The 22,103-nt window shown below is 41.8% G+C and overlaps 1 protein-coding gene and 1 pseudogene across 2 annotated transcripts; one reads left to right on the top strand and one right to left on the bottom strand.

Annotated features, from left to right (window-relative positions):
- Positions 1–3,175: 3,175 nt before the first annotated feature.
- On the top strand, positions 3,176–4,305 carry LOC102844993 (annotated as a pseudogene). The gene has a single exon (XR_439001.1). The product of XR_439001.1 is annotated as an actin, cytoplasmic 1-like (transcript).
- An 8,977-nt stretch (positions 4,306–13,282) lies between these two features.
- Positions 13,283–14,378, bottom strand: LOC102844583 (high mobility group protein B2-like). Its single transcript, XM_006899760.1, has 2 exons — positions 14,082–14,378; positions 13,283–13,992 (listed from the first exon to the last, which is right to left on the bottom strand). The coding sequence occupies exons 1-2, from the start codon at positions 14,375–14,377 to the stop codon at positions 13,662–13,664; spliced, it is 627 nt and encodes a 208-aa protein (XP_006899822.1). The 5' UTR covers position 14,378; the 3' UTR covers positions 13,283–13,661.
- Between the last annotated feature and the right edge of the window lie 7,725 nt (positions 14,379–22,103).

The following is a 22,103-nucleotide window of genomic DNA, read 5'->3' as shown; positions in this document are numbered from 1 at the left end:
GCCTCAATTATTAGACCATCCAGCTCTACCTTTGGGCCAGGGGACCAGGCATGCCCTTTGCTAGTTTTGCTGTTGTTAGAGACCGTCAGATTGGCTCTGTCTCAGCCCCATATACAACATAATCACACCCCACCCAAACCTGTGTCATTCTCGCAATCTCTGTTGTGCCTAAATTGCAGTTACTGTGTCAGTTCATCTTGTCCAAAATGCAGTGTCATCCAGTTGATCTCTCTTCAGGCTGACCCTCTAATGGGTTTGGTTTTTTTTTGTGTGTGTGTGTGTGTGTGTGTGTTTTTTACTTTTTATTTTAATAATTTTAATGAACATTTACAGAGATTTTGGATTTCCATTCATTCATTGTTGCACTTTTCTCCCTGCCCAGCCCTCCCTCCTGCTCCCCGCCTCCACCCCAGTTCGCTGCTCTCTTTGAAAAGTAAAAGAAAAATTCTTTCTTTGATATACAATCCCCCTGCACTCCTCCCACTGCCCCAAGTACACTCCACTATGCAACCTTAATTGTGGACTCTTGTGAAACCATAATACCCTATCATACAGTGCTTTTAAATTATTCTTTAAGTCATCTGTTTCAATGCAATTTATGCAATTTATCCAGTTTTTCTCAGTCTTAGCCCAACCCTGATATCAGTCCCATTTTACAGCAGTGGCATCATGCAGTATTTGTCCTTTTGCGACTGAGATATTTCACTCAGCATAATGTCCTCCAGGGTCACCCATTTTGAATAATATTGCATGAATTCCTTGTTTTTCAATACAGTGTCGTATTCCATTGTGTAAATATACCACAGCTTCTGTATCCATTCATTTGTTGATGGGCACTTAGGTTGTTTCCAACTCCTTGCTACTGTGAACAAAGCCGCGATAAACATGGGTGTGCATATATCTGCTTGGATGTCGGTTATGGTCTCTTTGGGGTATATTCCCAGTAGTGGAATTGTGGGTCAAATGGTATCTCTACTTGCAACTTTTTGAGAAAGCGCCACACCACCTTCCACAGTGGTTGCACCAGTTTACACTCCCTCTAATGGGTTTTTGACACTGTGAATCTTAATAGGAAAAGACTAGAAGGATGGGCAAGCTCCTCCTGTGTAATTAACTTCCTGGTCATCTACGGGTCGGTTCCAACTTGAAAGTACACAATAACAATGACATAGAGTTTAGTGACGGCAATAATGGACTTGGTGAAGCTCATGAGGATGGCACAGAGTAGGGAATCGGGCGAAGCTTCAATCTGTTGTTCAGAGTTGTTATGAATCCTATGTAATCAACTCAATAGCTCCTAACAACAACAGCAGCAATATAGTCTTTGATCTTCTTCAGTAAGTGCTTCAGTTGTTCACTTTCCATAAGCAAGATTATGTCATCTGCCTAATGCAGATTGTCTTCCTGGCCACATTCTTTCTCATTCAATCCACTTTCTTAGATTATTTGCAGAAGTCTACATATTAAATGCTATTGATGTTGTTATGTTCCATCAAGTCAGAACTGAAACATAGATGGACCCTGAAGTGGGTTTTGAGAAACTGTAAATCACAATGGAGGAGACGCCACATCTTTCTTGGGTGGAACAGCTGGTGGAGTGGAACTGCCTGCCTCTGGGCTGGCAGCACAGCTCCATACCCACATATTGAACTGTTGCTGTTGCGTGCTGTTAAGTCAGAACCAACTCACAGCTAACCTCCAGCAGGTTTTCACAGGCAGTAAAATTGCCAAGGGGAGATTGTTTATCCTTCTCCCACAGAGCACCTGATGGATTCAAATCACCTACCTTCAAGATTGCTGTGCAGCTTCCTACCAGCAGGCCACCAGAGCTCCCTACATATTGAATAGTTATAGTGGAAAGATACAACCCTGAGGCAAACCTCTTCTGATTTTAAACCTTGGTCCACCTTGACCAACAAGGCACGTAACAACAAGGTGGATGACAAAGGTAACATACTATGGACAGATTTGGGAGCTGGGGTGGCATCCACTTCCTAAACAACATGCCTCCGGAAACTCTATGATTTTTGATAAATGTTGATAGTTGTAGAAGGGCTTCAGGCCTTTTGTTCATAGGGTCGCTATGAGTCGTGCTCGACTTGAAGACAATCATCATCATCAACAACAACATCCACCTTAGTTTAAAATCAAGAAAGTTGCACCCTAGAGAGAATAACATGCAAATCTCTGTGAAAGCAACTTGGGGAAGGGGCCTTTAAACAAGTATTTTGTCTCTCTAAACCGGTCCTTGGAGAAGGGCATCATGCTTGGAAGGGTGGAAGGACAGGGCAGGAGAGGAAGACCCCAGATGAGATGCCTTGATACAGTGACTGGGGCAATGAGGGTAAGTGTGTCGGAATTAGTGAGACTGGCTCAGGACAGAGCAGGCTTCAGAGCTATGGGTTGCAGGTGACTTGATGGCACATAACAACAAACAAGTATCAATGGGTTTCTTGATCTATGAAACAGGCAGGATAATGTCTACTTCCAAGAATTGTTGTCAGAAGGCTTGGCCATCCTGGCCTCTAAGGATCATTCTGGTTTCACTTTCTCCAAGGCATATCTGTTTAATCTTTTGGCAGTCCATGGACTATTTGGTACTCAAAAACTCAGCTCTCAGAAGCAGAATAGGTGATTGAAAAGACCATGGCCTTAATCAGACACACCTTGGTCTTTAAACCGACATCATTGCTCCTTAGAACTTTGGAGAGGTACATGACAGCAGGCTCGCCCAGCGCAATATGTCTCTTGATCTCTTGACTGCTAGTACCAACTTTGCTGACTGTGGATCCCAGTAAGATGAAATAATTGACACTCAATCTTTAAAAAAAAGTATTTCTTTTTTTAATTTTTTTATTTTCTTTCCTTTTTAGTGGTGAGGATTTTTGTCTTCTCAATGTTAAGATTAAATCCATATTGAAGGCTGTATCGGGCTTGTGGGGGGGGGTTTTTGAAGGCTGTATTGTTTGATCTTCTGCAGTGTTCCTCGTTTCCAAGTAAGCAAGAGTGTGCCATCTGCATAATGTAGTTTGTTGATGCATCTTCTTCTGTTCCTGATGCCATATTCTTCTTTAAAAAGTCCCACTTCTCACAGCTGACACCTCGTCCGCCCCGGAGCACAGGCCCCTTCGCATAGCCACCGCCGCCGGTTCACACCCGCCACCCCCAGCTCACCATGGATGGAGACATCGCTGCGCTCGTGGTCGACAATGGCTCCGGCATGTGCAAGGCTGGCTTCGCAGGCGACGACGCCCCCCGGGCTGTCTTCCCCTCCATCATGGGGCGCCCTCGGCACCAGGGCGTGATGGTGGGCATGGGCCAGAAGGACTCCTACGTGGGAGACGAAGCCCAGAGCAAGAGAGGCATCCTGACCCTCAAGTACCCCATCGAGCACGGCATTGTCACCAACTGGGACGACATGGAGAAGATCTGGCACCACACCTTCTACAGCGAGCTGCGTGTGGCCCCCGAAGAGCACCCTGTGCTGCTGACGGAGGCCCCCCTGAACCCCAAGGCTAACCGGGAGAAGATGACCCAGATCATGTTCGAGACCTTCAACACCCCTGCCATGTACGTTGCCATCCAGGCCGTGCTGTCCCTGTATGCCTCTGGCCGAACCACTGGCATTGTGATGGATTCCGGCGATGGGGTCACCCACACTGTGCCCATTTATGAGGGGTACGCCCTCCCCCATGCCATCCTGCGTCTGGACCTGGCTGGCCGGGACCTGACAGACTACCTCATGAAGATCCTCACCGAGCGAGGCTACAGCTTCACCACCACGGCTGAGCGGGAAATTGTGCGTGACATCAAGGAGAAATTGTTACGTTGCCCTGGACTTCGAGCAGGAGATGGCCACGGCGGCTTCCTCTTCCTCCTTGGAGAAGAGCTACGAGCTGCCCGATGGGCAGGTAGGTCATCACCATCCGCAATGAGCGTTTCCACTGCCCCGAGGCACTCTTCCAGCCCTCCTTCCTCGGCATGGAGTCTTGTGGCATCCATGAAACTACCTTCAACTCCATCATGAAGTGTGATGTTGACATCCGCAAGGACCTCTACGCCGACACAGTGCTGTCTGGTGGTACCACCATGTACCCAGGCATCGCCGACAGGATGCAGAAGGAGATCACAGCGCTGGCCCCCAGCACGATGAAGATCAAGATCATCACTCCCCCTGAGCGCAAATACTCCGTGTGGATCGGTGGCTCCATCCTGGCCTCTCTGTCCACCTTCCAGCAGATGTGGATCAGCAAGCAGGAGTACGACGAGTCTGGCCCCTCCATCGTCCACCGCAAATGCTTCTAGGCAGACTGTTTAGTTGCGTTACACCCTTTCTTGATAAAAAAACCTAACTTGCGCAGAAAAAAAACCAAAGGATGAGAATTGGCATGGCTTTATTTGTTACTTTTTTGTTTCTTTTTTAAATTTTTTAATTTTAATTTTTTTTTTTTTTTGCGCTTGACTCAGGATTTAAAAACTGGAACGGTGAGGGTGACAGCAGTTGGTGTGGAGCAAGAATTCCCCCAGTTCTCCAATGTGGCCCAGGACTTTGATTGTACATTGTTCTCTTTTTTAAAATAATCATTCCAAATAATCAACATGGCTATGTGACAGGAAGCTCCTGCCTTTCCAGAAGCCTCTCCCTTCCCCTAAGCAGAAAAGCCCCATCCCTCACCCGGGTCCACGCATGGACAGGGGTGGCGGGGAGCATTGCTTTTATGTAAATTATACCTTAACCAGGTTTTTTTTTTTGGTTAAAAAATCTTCCGCCTTAATACTTGTTCTTTAGTTTTTGTTTTTTTTCAATAGTCAGCCATTAGTGGCCCTACTTTTTGGGGGCCCTTTCCCTTTCCCTCAACTTTAGAAATATGAAGGCTTTTGGTCTCCCTGGGGTGGCTGAGATGTGGAGGCAGCCAGGGCTTTACCTGTACACTGACTTGAGACCAGTTGAATAAAAGTGCACACCTTAAAGAGTGAAAAAAAAAAAAGTCCCACTTCCCAAATGATTTGTTCAGTTCACACATTGAACAAGTGTAGAGACAAGATATATTCTTGACACCACCTTTCTTGATTTTAATTAAGTCATGTAGTATTCCCTTGCTCTGTTTGGACAATCATTTTTAGATCTAGAGAGTCTTAAAAAATCATACCAAGTGTTGGCTAAGATGTGAAGCAACTGGAACTCTCCTAAATTTTTTTTTTAAATTTTTAAACACTGTTAGAAAGAATGTAAAAGAGCACCCACTTTGAGAAATAGTTTGCTAGTTTCTTACAAAGTTAAAGGCCTGCCATAAAACAACTACCTTTTTTCTGGAGGGGGAGGGGCATGTTACCAGGAATGGCTAACTCTTAGAAAAGAATATCATGCTCGGAAAAGTGGAGGGTTAGTGAAAGAGAGCCCTCAATGAGGTAGGCAGAGGCTGTGGGGTTTGCGCTGGATCTCGGACATGGTTTTGTTTTATTATATGTCAACAACAACAAGCATAACTATGAATCAGAGCCAACTCAGCAGCACTGAACAACTATATATAACCACACGAAGGCTACAGAGAGACTTTACAGGAATGTTTATAACCTCCTTATTGGTAATTGCCTCAAACTGGAAACAACCCAAATATTTATTAACAGATGAATGAATCAACAAATTGTGCTACATGCAAACAATCTAATGTTACTCTGCCATAAAAAGGAGTATACTATTGATACTTGCAACAACATGGATTAATTTCAAAATCGTTATACTGAGTGAAAGAAGGGGTGGAACAGTGCATACTGTTTTATTTCATTTATTATGAGATAGAATGATTCAGTGACTCGGGTAATGAGGCTAGGTGTATCAGAGACAGTAAAGTTGGCACAGGATAAAGCAGGTTTCAGGGCCATTGTACACAGGGTCACTATGAGTGACAGGCGACTCAAAGGCACATAACAACAACAATATTGTCAAGTTAAGTATGACTCATAATGACCCTATGAATAGCTGACTTAAACCCTGTCCAATCCTGTGACATCTTATTCATCTCTGACACGTTTGAGCCCGTTGCTGAAGCCACTGTGTCAATTCCTCTCATTGAGAGTCTTCTTCTCTTTCACTGACTCTCCATCTTTCAAAGCATAATATCCCTTTCCAAGGAATAAGTAGTCTTTCCTAGGACCATGTCCAGAATATGAGAGATGAAGTTTTGCCATCCTTGCCTCAAAGGAGCACTCTGGCTGCACTTTTTCCAGGACATACCAGTTTGTTCTGTTGGCAGTCTATGGGACATTCAGTACTCTTCTCTAGCACCACAACTCAAAGGCATCAATTCTTCTGTCATCCTTATTCATTGTCTAGCTCTCAGATACATAGAAAGGGCATTGTATTTTAGTATTTTTGAGAAGTCCTTGACAACAGACTTGACCTAAGCAATGCATCTTCTGATTTCCTGACTACTGGTACCAAGAGTGTTGGTTGAGAATCCAACTAAGATGAAATCCTTGACAATTTCAATCCTTTCTCTATCTTTCATGATGCTGTCTATTGTCCCAATGGTAAGGACCTGTGTTTTCTTGATGTTGAGAGGTAATCCGTATTGAAAGTGGTAGTTCTTGATCTTCTGCTGCATGCATTTCAAGTCCTCACTTTCACGAAGCAAGACTATAAAGAACAATCTTTCTTATGAGGTGCTGAAATGGAAGTAGAAGAGTTTACAGAGTGTGGTATAGAAAATATTTTGAGATGATGAATAAGTTCACAGTCTTTTTTGTGGTGCTCTTTTTACGGGTGTTTACATACATCAAAGCTCATAAAATTGAACACTGTAATATATTCCATTTATTGTACTACAATTATACAAGGATTTTATTCCTTTTTTTATTTTTTTATTATTTTGTGTGTGTGTGTGTGTCTGTGTACCGTCAGATCAGATCTGACAGGTACAAGAGGAGATTGTCCCTCCTTTCCCGGCAGAGCATCTGGTGGATTCGAACCATGCGCCTCTGGGATTGCAGTGCAGCTTCTTGCCACTAGGCCACCAGAGCTCCCCGGATTTTTTTTTATACAAGGATTTTTAAAAGTGTGATTGTGCACGAACATGTGTTGAGCATGTATGTGTAGAGGTGAGAGAAATGCATATTTAGAATTAGCCAGCTGGACTGTTTAGATGGTCCCAATTCTGTTGGCAATATACAAAGCATCATAATCAGAAGCAGGTTGAACAGATGCCTTCTCTCCATCAGGCCTGATCAGCATGTTGACCTTGGCCACATTAGTGTCATAGAGCTTCCTCACTGCTTGGTTGATCTGGTGCTTGTTGGCCTTGATGTTCACAATGAGCACAAGTGTTTTGTTATCTTTTATCTTCTTCATGACTGACGTGGTGGTCAAAGAAAACTTGACAATGGCATAATGGTCAAGCTGGTTTCTTTAGGGGCTGCTCTTCAGGGATGTTTTGGATTACCTTCAGTGTCTCAGTGTGGATGTGTGTGTGTGTGTGTGTGTGTGTGTGTGTGTGTGCAGTTGCAGATGCTTTTCAGGACTTCCTTATTGGCCTTTCATACCTTCACTTGGGCTTTGGGAAAGGTAGGCGCTTCCTTCTTCATTTTCAATGCCATCTTCATAAAAAGGCTTCATAGGGTTCTAAAACATTTTTTTTAATCTATACGTTTCCTGCCATCTCTCTTTTTCTTTATTTGTAACTTAATTTGTTGAAGAAACCCAGTCATTTTCCTGTATCAGTTCCTAAGATAAAGCAACAAACATAGGAAATTCGGATTTGTTTGCAAATACTGATTACATTGACATGGTGACATCTAACACATTGTTCAGTTCCCTCTGTTTTCTGTGAGTCAGAGGTCAGATCTATCAGTTTTATCAAAAACAGGTTGGATTTTTTTCCCCCCAAGACTACTTCATATGTGTTGACAGGTATTTTCAATAAGAGATACATCAGCCAAGATTTTATTTTCTGTTCTCTGTCTTGATAAAAAAGCTGTGATGTTTACACTGACATGGGACAAACAGAATTGTGGTTTTTCTTTTATGAATTATACAGCTTATTTTGCAGTTTCTACCACATTGTGAATACGCATGTTCTTGACTACTACAATGCTTTTCTTCTGGATCCTAGCCAGAGCAATAAGATAAGAAAAAGAAATCAGAGGCATTTTAACATCAAAAAACAAAGGTCCTCACCTCTGGGCCAAAAGGCAACATTATTATTGATGGAGAAAGGATTGAAATTGGCAATGATTTCATCTTACTTGGATCCACAATTAATATCCTGGGTAGCAGCAGTCAGGCGGTCAAGAGGTGTATTGCTTTGGGCAAGTCTGCTACCTAGATTCTCTCCAAAACACTGAGGAACAATGATGTAATTTTTAAGACTAAAGCAATCCAACTAATTCTATCAACAACTGATAAAGAGATGAAATACATTAAATGGAGCTAAGACAGACTTTTAAAAAAAATGATTCTGGCAAAATTGGATATTTGCAGAAAAAGGAAATGAGATCCATACCACACAAAACATAAAAGATAGATCAAGGATCTGGGCATAAAACCTAAAACAATAAAGATCATCAAAGGAAAAAATTGTGGTAAACATTGTTATTTGTTGTTACATGCCATTGAGTCTTCTGCTGGTCATAACGACACTGCCAACATGCTTGTGATCATTGTTCCGGTCACTGTGTCACTCCATCTTTTTGAGGAGTTTCCTCTATTACACTAACCCTCCACTTTCCAATTATGATGTCCCTTCTCAAGGAATGGCTCCTAGGTGAGATGGAATGTCACCATCCTTGCTTCAAAGGAGCACCCTGGCATCATTTTCTCCAGGACCTGGTTATTCTCTTGGGATAGTCAATACTCTTCTCCAACACAACTCAAATACATTGATTTTTTATACTTGTCATTCTTAGTCATTATACAACTTTTACATACATAGCGAACAATTGAGAAGACCATGGCTTGGATCAGATACACCTTTATCACCTCTATCTTTGAACTGATACCATTGTTTTTTTTAGTATTCTGGAGAGATCTCTGACAGAAGATTTTCCTAATGCAATTAATCTTTTGATCTCTGGACTGCTATTTCCATGGGTGTAGATTGTGTATCCAAGTAAGATGAAATCATTGATAACACCAACTTTTTTCTTCATCTATCATGATGCTTATTGGTCTGGTCGTAAGGATTTTTGCTTTCTTAATATTGAGATTTAATCCAAATTGAAGACTGTAGTCTTTGATCTTCTGTGGCAAGCAGTTCAAGTCCTCCTCACTTTCAGCAAGCAAGGTTGTATCATCTGCACAAATGCAGATGTGTGGTTGATGTGTTTCCTCCTATCCTGACGTCATAGTCTTCTATATAAAGCCCAGTTTCTCAAATCATTTGTCCAGCATACGCATTGAATAAGCAGGGAGAAAGAATGTAGCACTACATACACTCTTAGATTTTAAACCCAGCAACTTTAGAACTGATGGTAATAAAAGAAGTTCAGCAAAAATTAGGACGCAGGAATTGAGGGAATGCCAATTGCCGTATTCAATCCTGGATATGCTCACTAGTTTGTGTCAAGAAATCTGGAGGACAGCTACCTGGCCAACTGACTGGAAGAGACCCATATTTATTTTCATTCCTAAAAAAAGGTGAGTCCCAACAGAATGTGTGAATCATCAAATAATATAATTAATATCATGTTGTTGTTGTTGTTGTTATTGTTGTTAAGTGCAGTCACATTGTAAATGACTCATAGAGACCCTATGAACGAAAGACCTGAACACTTGTATAAGTTTCATCCTTTCTTCAAGTTCATAGTGTTTCCGGAGGCAAGCTATTTTGGAAGTGGATGCCATTCCTGCTTCCAAGCTTGTTTTAATCTGTGAGTTCCACCAAACACAACCATTATAGCATTTGACACATCAGTGTCACAGTGTTTAGTATCCCAGCAACCATGAGTTACCTCTGTACAGCGACCAGTGCTATACCACTTAGAAGAATGTTTGACCAAAACCAATTAAAACCAGGCCTGAGTGCCACAGATTAAAATCAGCCACCTTTGATACAAGCAAAATCTTGTTGAAGATTATTAAAAAAACAACAACACTAGAACAGTACATTTAAAGAGAATCGGCAGCAATTAAATTTGGATTTAGAAGAAGCCATGGCACCAGGGATATCATTGCTGATATCAAATGGATCTTGGCAAAAAAGCAGAATAATACCAGAAGGATGTCTATTTGTTTTTTATTGACAATACAAAGGCATTTGACTGTGTGGATCACAAAAAATTATGCCCATTATTGAGAAGAATTGGAATCCCAGAACACTTAATCGTGCTCATATGAAACCTATAGCTAGAACAAGAAGTTCGTGACCAGAGGAAGGGGTAAACATAGACGCTCTAACCTATGGCATGATACACACAATCAGAACAGGATAAACTAGATGGATGGAACCTCCTAAAAATTAAGCCTTATGTGCATCAAAAAACTTCTCCAAAAGACTCAAAAGAATCGATACATCTGGGGGAAAATATTTGGCAATGACATATCTGACAAGGAATTTATCTCTAAACTTTATAGAAACCTCCAACAACTCTACAGGAGAAAATACAAGCAGCTCAAATTACAAAATGAGCCATGAGTATGAAAAGAAATTTCACCAAAGGAGACATTCAGATGATTGTCAAACACACGAAGAAATGCTTAAAATCATTAGCTAATAGAAAGATGCAAATCAAAATAACAATGAGATATCGTCTTATACTATCAACAATAGCAAAGTGTAATAAGAAGGTAGGCAAGAAATACTAGCAAGGATGTGCAGAGAGATTAGAATTCTAATCCATAGGTAGTGAGAATATATAAACTGGTACAACCACTATGGAAAGCAGCTTGGTGCTTTCAGAGGAAATGGCACTAGAAATATCCAGTAATCCCACTTACAAGTAAAAATGTCCTCAAGAAATGAAAGCATAGATGCATACCCAGTTTAATTGCAGCATTATTTACAACAGGGAAGCGATGGAAACAATGTAATGGACAAATGGCTAAAGAACTACGGTCACTCATCCTCTTGTAGTCATTGAGTTGGAACTGACTCATAGCTGATATGTCATTGGGTTTCTAAGAGTAAATTGCCTGGGAAGCGATTGTCCGTCTTTCTCCTGCAGACTGGATACTGAATTCAAATTGCCAGAGAGCATGGCTTTGGGTTATTAGCACAACTCCCTGTAGTCTAGGCCACTAGCGTTCCCTAAAGAAACTATGGTGTGTTCACACTGTGGAATATTATGCAACACTAAAATATGAAAAAGAATTGTTGAAACATGAAACAACATGGATGAATCTAGAGCAAATGATGATGAGTGACATAAGTTAGTCCAAAAGCATCATTATTGTATTGTTGTTGTTGAGTACACTCAAGTCACAACTGATCCATAGCTTACCTTCCAGTGGGTTTTCAGAGGCAGGAAGGAGGAGGTGGAGGAGATTGCTCATCTTTCTCCCACAGAGCAGCTTATAGATTAGAACCGTGTACCTTTGAGTTAGCAGAAAAATTTTTCACCACTAATTCTACTATTACAAAGAAAGGTGTAGATACAAAATTATTCTTTGATGGTTAACAGGGATGAGAGGGTTGTAAAAATTAAATAAATTAGGTAAACGTAAAGGCAATAAACAATAAGGGATGATCACATATTAGAATTAATGAATTAGATTAATCAAGTCTAATTAATGTGATAAAATGTATACGAATGATTCAGATAAAAAACCAGCGTGCTTTGTAAACTTTCACTCAAATAAAATAAAATTAATGTTTTCCCTCTGGGTTGCTGAGGTATGCCTCTGGGCATTTAACCTGATATTAGTGCTACGGCAAGTGGAACCTGTGGCAAAGATTTGGATGCAAATGTTTGGGTGGAAGGTGATCTCAGGATACATCCTTAAGTTTGTGGGGACCTGAAACAAGGAGGAAAAAACAGCTGGTAAGGAAAGCGTTGTTACATGCTATCAAGTCAACTATGACTTGGCACTCTATGAACACCACATCTGAACTTTGCCCTATCCTGAGCCACTTCGGTGATCTATTGTCATGTCCCAGGCCATTGTTACGGTCACTGTGCCAATCTATCTTGTTAAGGGTCTTCCTCTCTTTCTCTGACCCTCCACCTTTCCCAGTAGGATGTCTTTTTTCCAAGGACTAGCCCCTCCTGATAACGGGCTCAAAGCATGTGAGAAAAAAGTTTCACTAGCCTTGCCCATAATGAGCACCTTGATTGCATGTCTTCCGAAACTGGCTTGTTTGTTCTTTTGGCAGCCCAGGGGATATTCAGTTCTCTTTGTCAACACCACAGTTCAAAGGCCCCGATGCTTCTTCTTTTATGTTTATTAATTTTCCAACTTTCAGGTGCATAGGAAGCAATTGAGAATGCCATGGCTTGGACTTAGTCTTTAACTTTGTATCACTTCTCTTTAGCACTTTGGAAAGCATTGCTGTTGCTATGTAGCTTGAGTTGAAACTGCCAACTCATAGCTGACTCACCAGCAGGTGTTCAGAGGCAGCACATCTCTCTGGAGATTTCCCATCTGTTTCCTGCAGGGCAGCTGGTGGTTTTAAACTATGTGCTTTCAGGTTGGCATTACAACTCCTTATCACTAAGCCACCAGAGCTTGCTTTTAGAAAGCATGTTTTGTGTGCCATTTAGTCAGAACTGATCCATACCTGACACTCCAGTGGGTTTTTAGAGACAGTAAGTCACAGTGGAGGAGATTGTCCATCCTTTTGTGGAGCAGCTGTTGGATTTGAACCACATGCCTTTGGGATTAGCAGTGCAGCTTCTTACCATTAGGCCACCAGAGCATAGTCAAGCAAATTCCCTCTGTAGGTAATAGGCTTTAATTCCATAGGGGATCTCTGGGACACACCTCACAAAATTTTAAGGATTGTTGTTATGTGCTACATTAAAGCCAACTCACAGCTGCTGTGTTTTCCGAAGCTGTAAATTGCATGGAAAGAAATTGCTCATCTTTCTCCAGTGGAGCAACTGAAAGATTTGAACCATGTACCTTGTTGGCAGCACAACTTCTTGCCATCCGAGCACAACTAGGCTATCCAAGCATCTCCGAAGAGTGTTGAGCTGGGGTAAATCAATTTCCGTCAATGATGGCTGAGAACTGCTGAGGGGGCAAGGAGTCTAGAAAGGGTGTGTTAGTTCTTAGTAATTTTGGTCGGCTTTCTTGGTGACCTGTTCTGCATATAGATTGAAAAGATATGGAGAAAGAAGGCATCCCCAATTTTTTTTAATATACATAATTTTATTACAAAACTTTTTTAAAAAAACCAAAATGCAACATCCTAAAAACCCCAAAATTTACTATTGATACTAATTTCCTAGGAGTTTGCTGTGCTACCTACCATACACAAGAAATTAAAGAACCATTAAATATTTAGAAACATTCAACATCAGAAGCTTTAAAATCTAACTGTATGTAGTAGCCTCTCAGAAAGCTACAAGCTGCATTTTACAAAAGTATTTCTCTAAGAATCTTTATCACCTATACAAAATTCTGTACAGTTTTTATACTGAAGCTAATATTGAGCTGCACTTGAATTCACATTCTTAGCTAACAATTGCCTAAGCACACACGCATACTCCACACGTAAGAGAGCCATTTATTCTTCATCTTCATCCTCTTCCTCCTCATCTTCATCTTCTTCTTCCTCTTCCTCCTCCTCATCTTCTGGTTCACTCTTCTTCTTTGAGCCTGTTGGTCTGACAGGACCTTTCTTCCCTGCTTCACTTTTGCCCTTGGCACGATATGCAGCAATATCCTCATATTTCTCTTTTAGCTTGGCTGCTTTCTGTTCATAGGGTTGTTTATCTTTGGCTGATTGTTCATACCACATTTCACCCAACTTCTTTGCAGTATCCCCAATGGACAGCCCTGGGTGTTCACTTTTGATCTTTGGACGATGTTCAGAACAAAACAGGAAGAAGGCAGACCTGAAAAGCAACAACAAGCTCAATAAACTGAAGGGGCTGGGAAAAGAGAACTATAAGTGACAATACAGTCGCTTTGAAAAGTAACTTACGGTGGCCTTTTGGGAGCATTTGGATCTTTTTTCTTTCCTTTCTTATCGCCTTTGGGAGGCACATAATTTTTCATCTCCCTGTCATAGCGTGCTTTGTCAGTTTTTGCCATATCTTCAAACTTCGACTTTTCCTTTGCAGACATGGTCTTCCATCTCTCCGAGCACTTCTTGGAGAACTCGGCGAAGTTGACTGACGAGTCGGGATGTTTCTTCTTGTGCTCCTCTCGGCACGTCTGCACAAAGAAGGCGTTCGAGGACATTTTGCCCCTCGGTTTGTTGGGGTCTCCTTTGCCCATCCTGAGACTAGGTGCCTGGGCGGGGATCGCATCCCCGATTTTGAACCTTGTTCTGTTCTGAGGACTGCTTCCTGGTCTAAGTATAGGTTTCACATGAGCACAATCAAGTGTTCTGGGATTCCCATTTTTCTTAAGGTTAAGCACCATTTGCTGTGATCACACAAATGCTTTTGCATAGTCAATGAAACACAGGTAGACATTTCTCTGGTACTCTTTGCTTTCGGCCAGGATCCATCTGGCTTTGGTGATAATGTCTCTGGTGCCACAGCTTCTTCTAAACCTGGCCTGTATTTCTGGTAGTTCTCTGTCAATGTACTATTCCCGTCATTTTTGTATAATCTTCAGCAGGATTTTGCTTGCATATGATATCAGTGATATTGTTTGATAATTTCCACCCTGTCACCCTTTTTTGGAATGGGAACAAATATGTATCTCATTCAGTCAGTTGACCAGGTAGTTGTCCTTCAGATTTCTTGGCATAACCTGGGGAGCACGTCCAGGGTAACATCTATCTGTCGAAATATGTCAATTGGTATTCCATCAATTCCTGGGGCCTTGTTCTCTGCCAATTTCTTCAAAGTAGCTTGAACTTCCTCCTCCATTACCATTGCTTCTTGAACTTTACTGTTTCATGAAATTCTTCTGTGCTAACCAATTCTTTTTGGTACAGTGACTCTGGTTCAAAATTGGGAAGGGTTTATGCCAGGGATATGTCCTATCTCCATATCTTTTCAATCTATATGCAGAACAGATTATCCAGGAGGCTGGGCTCTATGAGGAGAAATGTGGCATTAGGATTGGAGGAAGACTCATCAACAATCTGTACTTTGCAGATGACACAACCTTGCTTGCTGAAACTGAGGAAGACCTGAAGTGCTTGCTGCAGAGGGTCAAGGACTGCAATCTTCAATATAGATTGAAGCTCAACATCAAGAAAACAAAGATTCTCACCACTGGGTCAATTGGCAACATCATGAGAGATGAAAAAGAGATTGAGATTGTTAATAGCTTCAATTTGCTTGGCTCCACAATCAACACTCTTGGTACCAGCAGACAGGAAAGTCTTCTGTCAGCAATCTCTCCAAAATAGTGAAGAACAACGATGTCAGTCTGGAAACTAAGGTGCATCTGATCAAGGTCATAGTCTTTGCAATTACTTACTTGCTGGACAATGACTAGGGATGATAGAAGGAGAATTGATGTCTTTGAGCTGTGGTGCTGGAGAAGAGTATTGAATATACCATAGACTGCTAGGAGAACAAACAGGTTCATCCTATAGAGGGTGAGAACAGCCTGCCCCTTGGAGGCAAGGATTCTGAATCTTCGTCTGACGTACTGTGGACATGTTTCAAGGAGGGACCAGTTCTTGGAGAGGGACGTCATGCTTGCGAGGGTGGAGGGACAGCACAAGAGAGCAAGATCCCTGATGAGATGGATAGATTCAGTGACTGGGGTAATGGGGGTAAGTGTGTCAGAGACAATAAGATTGGCAGAAGATAGAGCAGGTTTTAGTGCTGTTATACATAGGGTCACTATGAGTCACAGGTGACTTGACAGCACATAACAACAACAGTGACTCTGTATACTCCTTTTATTTTCTTTTCATGCTTCCTGGATCATTCACTGTTCTGCCCAAAGCATCATTAAATATTGCAACTCAAGGCTTGAATTTGTTCTTCAGTTCCTTCAGCTTAAGAAATGACAAGCAAATCGCTTCTTGGCCTTTTGGCTAAGAACAAGTGAAGAAATGAGAAGCAAATTCGGCCCTTTTGATTTTCTGACTCCAGCTCCTTGCACATTTCATTATAATAACTTTATCTTTCTGCACTGTCCTCTGATATTTTCTGCTTAGCTCCTTAACTTCTTCATTTCTTGCCTTTGCTTTCTTTGCCTTCTTGGCACTCTAGTGCACTATTCAGAGTCTTTACTGACATCTATCTAACTTGATCTTTCCTTCTTTCCTTCTCTACCTTTGCAATGGCTTCTTGCTTTCTTCATGGATGATATTCTTGATATCCTCCCAAAGCCCATCTGGTCTTTGTTCATTAGTATTCAATGTCTCAAGCCTGTTCTTGAGGTGATTTTTAAATTCATGTGGGATAAATCTTTATGTCCAAAAAGCTGGGCTTTACGAAGTTTAAAGCCTACGAGTTTGAAGACATGGTGGCTCAGAGAGCCTCATTCCAGACAGTTGTGTAGTGAAATACATCCCCAGATATTTCCCGTTGGTTCCTGAAGACCTTGGTTAGCACTGCCCTCTCTTAATCTGTGCACCAATAAATTGAATTTCTTGGTAAAAACCAAAGAATTAACACAAATCCCACTGCCTTCTAGTAGACTCTGACTCATGATAACCCTCCACCAAGTATCTGAGATTGTGAATCTTTACAGGGCCAGACTACTTCCTCATTCTCCCATAGCATGGCTGATGGATTCCACTCTAGACTTTTCAGTCAGCAGTCCAACACTTCAGGTACTACGCCCCAAGGCTCCTTGAAAATAGTAACAAAGTAGAGGTTGTTTTAGGTGGCAAGGGTCAGGTATAGTGTTATTGGTGTAGTGTTTGTGGAAACTTGATCAAAGATAAATGATTGTGGGCTTGTTTTTCTGATGCAATTCCACATGCACCTTCTATTGTCACAGGCTATGCTGTGAGGGTAACACTATTCTGGATATGTTTTATTAGAGAACTGAAGTGCATGTTTGAAATCAGAACCCTAAAGCATGGGGTTAAATGCTTTTGATTTCCTTTGACAACAAGAGTCTCTTAAGGGCAAGATTTACTATATCTTCATGTGGAGTACCAATTAGGTTCTGAATGTGCTATGATTGCCTTTCACCACCTGCCTGTTCACATTTCCACACACTTGCAGAATGAATAAGGGAGAAATGAGTGGAAGAACAAATAATGGCATGAACAAGTAAATAAATATTCAACTGTCAAGAATACAATAGCATAATCATATATTAACCTTCTTTGATTCCTCTAACATAAACAATTTTTTAAAATTTTTATTATTAATTTCAATGAAAATTTACAGAGACTTTGGATTTCCATTAATTCACTGTTGCACTTTTCTCCCCCCTCCGCATGCCCCCAGTACACTCCCCTCTTTAAAAAATAAAAGAAAAATTCTTTCATTGTTTTACAATCCCTCTCCCCAGGTCCACTCCACTATGCAGCCTTCGCTGTGGACTCCTGTCATGACAAAAATACCTAATCACATACCCCTTTTAAATAGTTTTCTCCCTCATCTGTTTCAATGCATTATACATTACTCATCCCATCTTTCTCAATCTCCTCCCAACTCCGATGTCAGTCCTGTTTTAAAACAGTGGCACCATACAGTATTTGCCCCTGTGTGACTAAGATATTTCACTCAGCATTGTGTCCTCCAGGGTCATCCATTTTGAATAATATTGCATGAGTTCCTTGTTTTTCAATGCAGCGTAGTATTCTATTGTGTGAATATGCCACAGCTTCTCTATCCATTGGTTTGTTGATGAGCACTTAGGTTGTTTCCAACTCCTTGCTATTGGAAACAAAGCCACAATAAACATGGGTGTGCATATATCTGCTTGGGTGGTGGTTATGGTCTCTTTAGGATTTTTCCCAGTAGTGGAATTGCTGGGTCAAATGGTACCTCTATTTGCAAATTTTTGAGAAAGCACCACACTGCCTTCCACAGTGGTTGCACTATTTTACACTTCCACCAACAGTAAATATGGGTTCCAGTTTCTCCACAACCTTGTCAGCATTTGTTGTTTGCTGTTCTGTTGAATTTTGCTTTCTGACTGAGGTGAGATGATAACTCATAGCTGTTTTGATTTGTATCTCTCTTAGAGCTAGGGATTTTGAACATTTCTTTTTTTTTTATGAAACGCATTGTTTATTTTCCATCAACCTTATTTCCACTTTATAAAAGACAGTTTAAGACCATTCCGTGGTGGTACCCACCCACTCAGTGGCCTGAGCAGTGGGGGCTGCAGACCAGTCTTCAGTTGCAGGCTGAGCACTCCAGTCTTCAGTAGGGAACTGCTGAATCGGCACAGAGGGCACCTGGACGCCTTCGGACCAGTCTGTCACTTCAGGCTGAGTAGCAGTGAATTCAGGAGCAGGGGCGGTCCATTCTCCCTGAAACTCCTCCTTGGTCACAGCCTTTTCAGCAGCAGCCTGTTCTTCCTTTTCAATCTCTTCCGGATCTCTGTAGAAGTACAGATCGGGCATGACCTCCCACGGGTGCTCCCGGGAGATCGTGCCACGCATGCGCAGGACTTCCCGGGCCAGCATCCACCACATCAGACCCACAGAGTGAACTCCCTTGTTGTTGCACGGGATAGCAATGTCTACATAACGCAGAGGAGAATCTGTGTTACACAGGGCAATGGTGGGCAAGTTAACATAAGATGCTTCTGTCAGAGGCTGGTGGTCAGCCCTGGGATCAGTAACCACCACAAGACGAGGCTCGCGGAAGGCTGCCTGGATCTGGTTAGTGAAGGTTCCAGGAGTGAAGCGCCCGGCAATAGGAGTGGCCCCAGTAGCAGCAGCAAACTTCAGAACAGCTCTCTGGCCTGTATTTCTGGAGGAAATGACACTGACATCAGCTGGATTTTCAATGGCAACGATGGCGCGAGCAGCCAAGAGTAGCTTCTCCCAGGTCCTCTTCAGGTTTATGATGTAGATGCCATCACTTTTCCTTTTGTAGATGTACTGTTCCATTTGGAAGTCAAAGTTGGTGCAGCCCAAATGCGTTCCTGCTGCAAGGAATTTGAGGACATCCTCCTCCTTCATCTGCAGGACATCAAGGGCTCCGGACATTGTGGAAGTTTCCCTTTTAAGTTACAACGGGAACCAGAACAACCGTATGGACCCTTGTGCGGGTAGCGAGGAAAAGCGAACATTTCTTCATGTATTTGTTGGCCATCTGAATGTCTTCCAGGGTGTATTGTCTGTTCATATCCTGTGCCCATTTTTCTATTGGATTATTTACCTTTATCTTATTGTGGTAAACATAAACAACTTTTTTTAAAAAATCACACCTGCTATTTAGAAATGTAAAGTTTAGTGGCCTCAGTGATCAGGATTTGAACCACTACATCATCCTCTCTCCCAGCCTCCTTGTAGTTATTAAATTGTTTGTTTTCTTTATTTTATGTGTATATATGTGTGTGTTTGTATGTGCACACATATGCCAGTGTAATGGGCAAAAGGTTTGTGATTATTGAGAAAGACTGATTTTGTATCTAGGTGGGAGAGAGGTATTAGGGAAAATCAATGTAGAAGATAACATTTGTTTGTGTTAAAACTTAAGGGACAAAGAAGCAGGAGATTTCTGAGCATGTGTAGGGTGTCACCACCAGTCATCTGGCAGGGTGTTGTACTGCGGCAGCTGACATGTTACTGTGATGCTGGACATTATTGTATCATCAGTATTTCAAATACTAGCAGAGCCACCCATTGGTGAACTAGTTTCATTGGACTTTGAGACTAAGACAGACTAGAAAGACCTGGATATCTACTCATAAAACAGCTAGTGAAAACTCTGTGAATCAAAACAGATATTATGTACTAAAGTAGTCCACGGGAGCTCTGTTGGTCTAGGTCAACCCAAAAGTACAAGGTTTGAATCCACCAGCTGCTCTCTGGGAAAAGGACGAACATTCTCTTCCTATATGATTTACTGCCTCTGAAAATGCGCTGGAGGGTCAGCTATGGATCGGATCCAACTCCACTAAAAGCAGCAAAAACAAGAAAGTAGTGCAGAATTGTACAGTATTCATTCTTTTGAACCTGGAGCTATCGAGAGTAGGAGTTGGTACCATGGCAACTAACAAAACCAATTTGGTGTGCAAAACACTACGTTGAGTATCGTGCTGTGTTGTTGTTATAGGTTGTCGAGGCAATTGACTCATTTAATAACCCTAGGCACAATAGCTTCGATATTGTGAGCCAGTCTCACTGTTTCTGACATTACCCCTGACGTCAATCCACCTCATCCTGGGTCTTCCTCTCCTGTGCTGTCCCTCTCTACCCTTCCAAGCATGATGTCCCTCCTGGCAATATGACCAATGCATGTGAGATAGCTTCAAAATCCTTGTCTCCAAGGAGTAGCTTGGTTTTACCCTCTGTAGGGCAGACCTATTTGTTCTCTTGGCAGTCCATGATATATTTAATACTCTTCTTCAGCACCACAGCTGGAGATTGGATGCACCTTAGGTTCTAGATGGGCCTCATTGCTCTCTTCAGTACTCTGGAGAGGCCTGACCGCAGATTTTCCTAATGCAATTTGTCTTTTGATTTCCTGACTTCTGATTCCAAGAGTGCTGATTGTGAATGTAAATAAGCTGAAATTGTTAACAATCTCAATCTCTTCTCCATCTATCATGGTGCTGCCAATTAGCCCAGTAATGAGAATCTTTTTTTCTTGATATTAAGCTTCACTCCATATTTCAGATACAGTCCTTAATCAGGAATCGCCAGAAGGGACCTTCAGCGAGAGGGATAAGGAAGCATATCAGCTAGGAAGAACACAATTACTACCTGGGCTTCCAAAAGCATGCGGACTCCAAGAATTTGGGGTGATTTTCTTAGCTCAAATAGCTGTGAGCATTTTAGCTCACTTCCTACATACACCACCACAGCCTACCCATGAGTTTGAAGAATGTCACCAAATACCAATGCACTGAGCTGTGTGGACTGAGGGAAGTACCGGAATGGCCTGTCATTCCACAGAATAGTCACTCATCTTAGTCACTCACCTGCTTCTCCTTCAGGGTCACTGAAGCCAAGGTCATCATGAGCCATCAACTCGGTCATCTGCTCACAGAGACTGTCTTTTATGAAGAAATGCTATTTTTAGTGCCATGTTACCCAGAAACACACCAGAAACTGTTACCACCCAGGCAGGCCAGGCCTAAAAATGCGCCTGCTGCTTTGGAGTTGGCTCTGATAATGGAAAAGGCATAAAAGGACATCGCAACTACCAGGCAGTTTGTAAAAGGAAGCTTGCACCAAACATTCATACTGGTAAATTTTTTACAGAGGAATGCTTTTCTCAGTTATTCATTCATTCTTCACATTATGTTTTATCTATACCAATTTATCCATTTAATCAATATTTAAATAACAAGAACTAAGTTCCATGGCTATGTGGTGAATAAGAAAGATGACTTCCTACCCTCATGGAGCTTATATTCTTGATTATGGGTAACCTAGAAAAATGCTAGAGGCCTAGTGGCAAGAAGCTGCACTGCAATGTAGAAGGCATGTGGTTCGAGGCTACCAGCTGCTCCACAGGAGAAGGATGGACAATCTCCTCACACGTGATTAACTGCCTCTGAAAACCAGCCAGAGAGTCATCTATGGTTCGATTCTGACTCTACAATACACAGCACAACACACAGTTATAAAGAGTAGAATAGCTTCTAATGTGTTCAAACAGAAGAGGCCTTGGTTGCATTCTCCACACTGCAGCACTATCTTCATTGTTTCTATTGTAGTTAATTCACTGTCATTTACTTAATATCCCTGATTGCCAGCCCTCTCATCTATGCTTTAAAGTATCTGCTGTTGATTCTTCAGTTTTATATTGTTGTTGTTGTTGTTATGTTAAATGAAAGCTGTCTTTGAAGGAGAAGATAAAGAACATGGGGGGGCCACCTTCCACATTGTTGTTGTTGTTGTTGTTGTTGTTATGTGCCGTCGAGTTGCCTGTGACTCATAGTG

The sequence above is a fragment of the Elephantulus edwardii genome, unplaced genomic scaffold (genome assembly GCF_000299155.1).
Source record: "Elephantulus edwardii isolate Elephantulus edwardi_28Jun2011 unplaced genomic scaffold, EleEdw1.0 scaffold00267, whole genome shotgun sequence".
Taxonomy (NCBI): Eukaryota; Metazoa; Chordata; class Mammalia; order Macroscelidea; family Macroscelididae; genus Elephantulus; species Elephantulus edwardii.
Note: the sequence above shows the minus strand (reverse complement) of the source record. Positions and strands in the feature narration are given on the sequence as shown.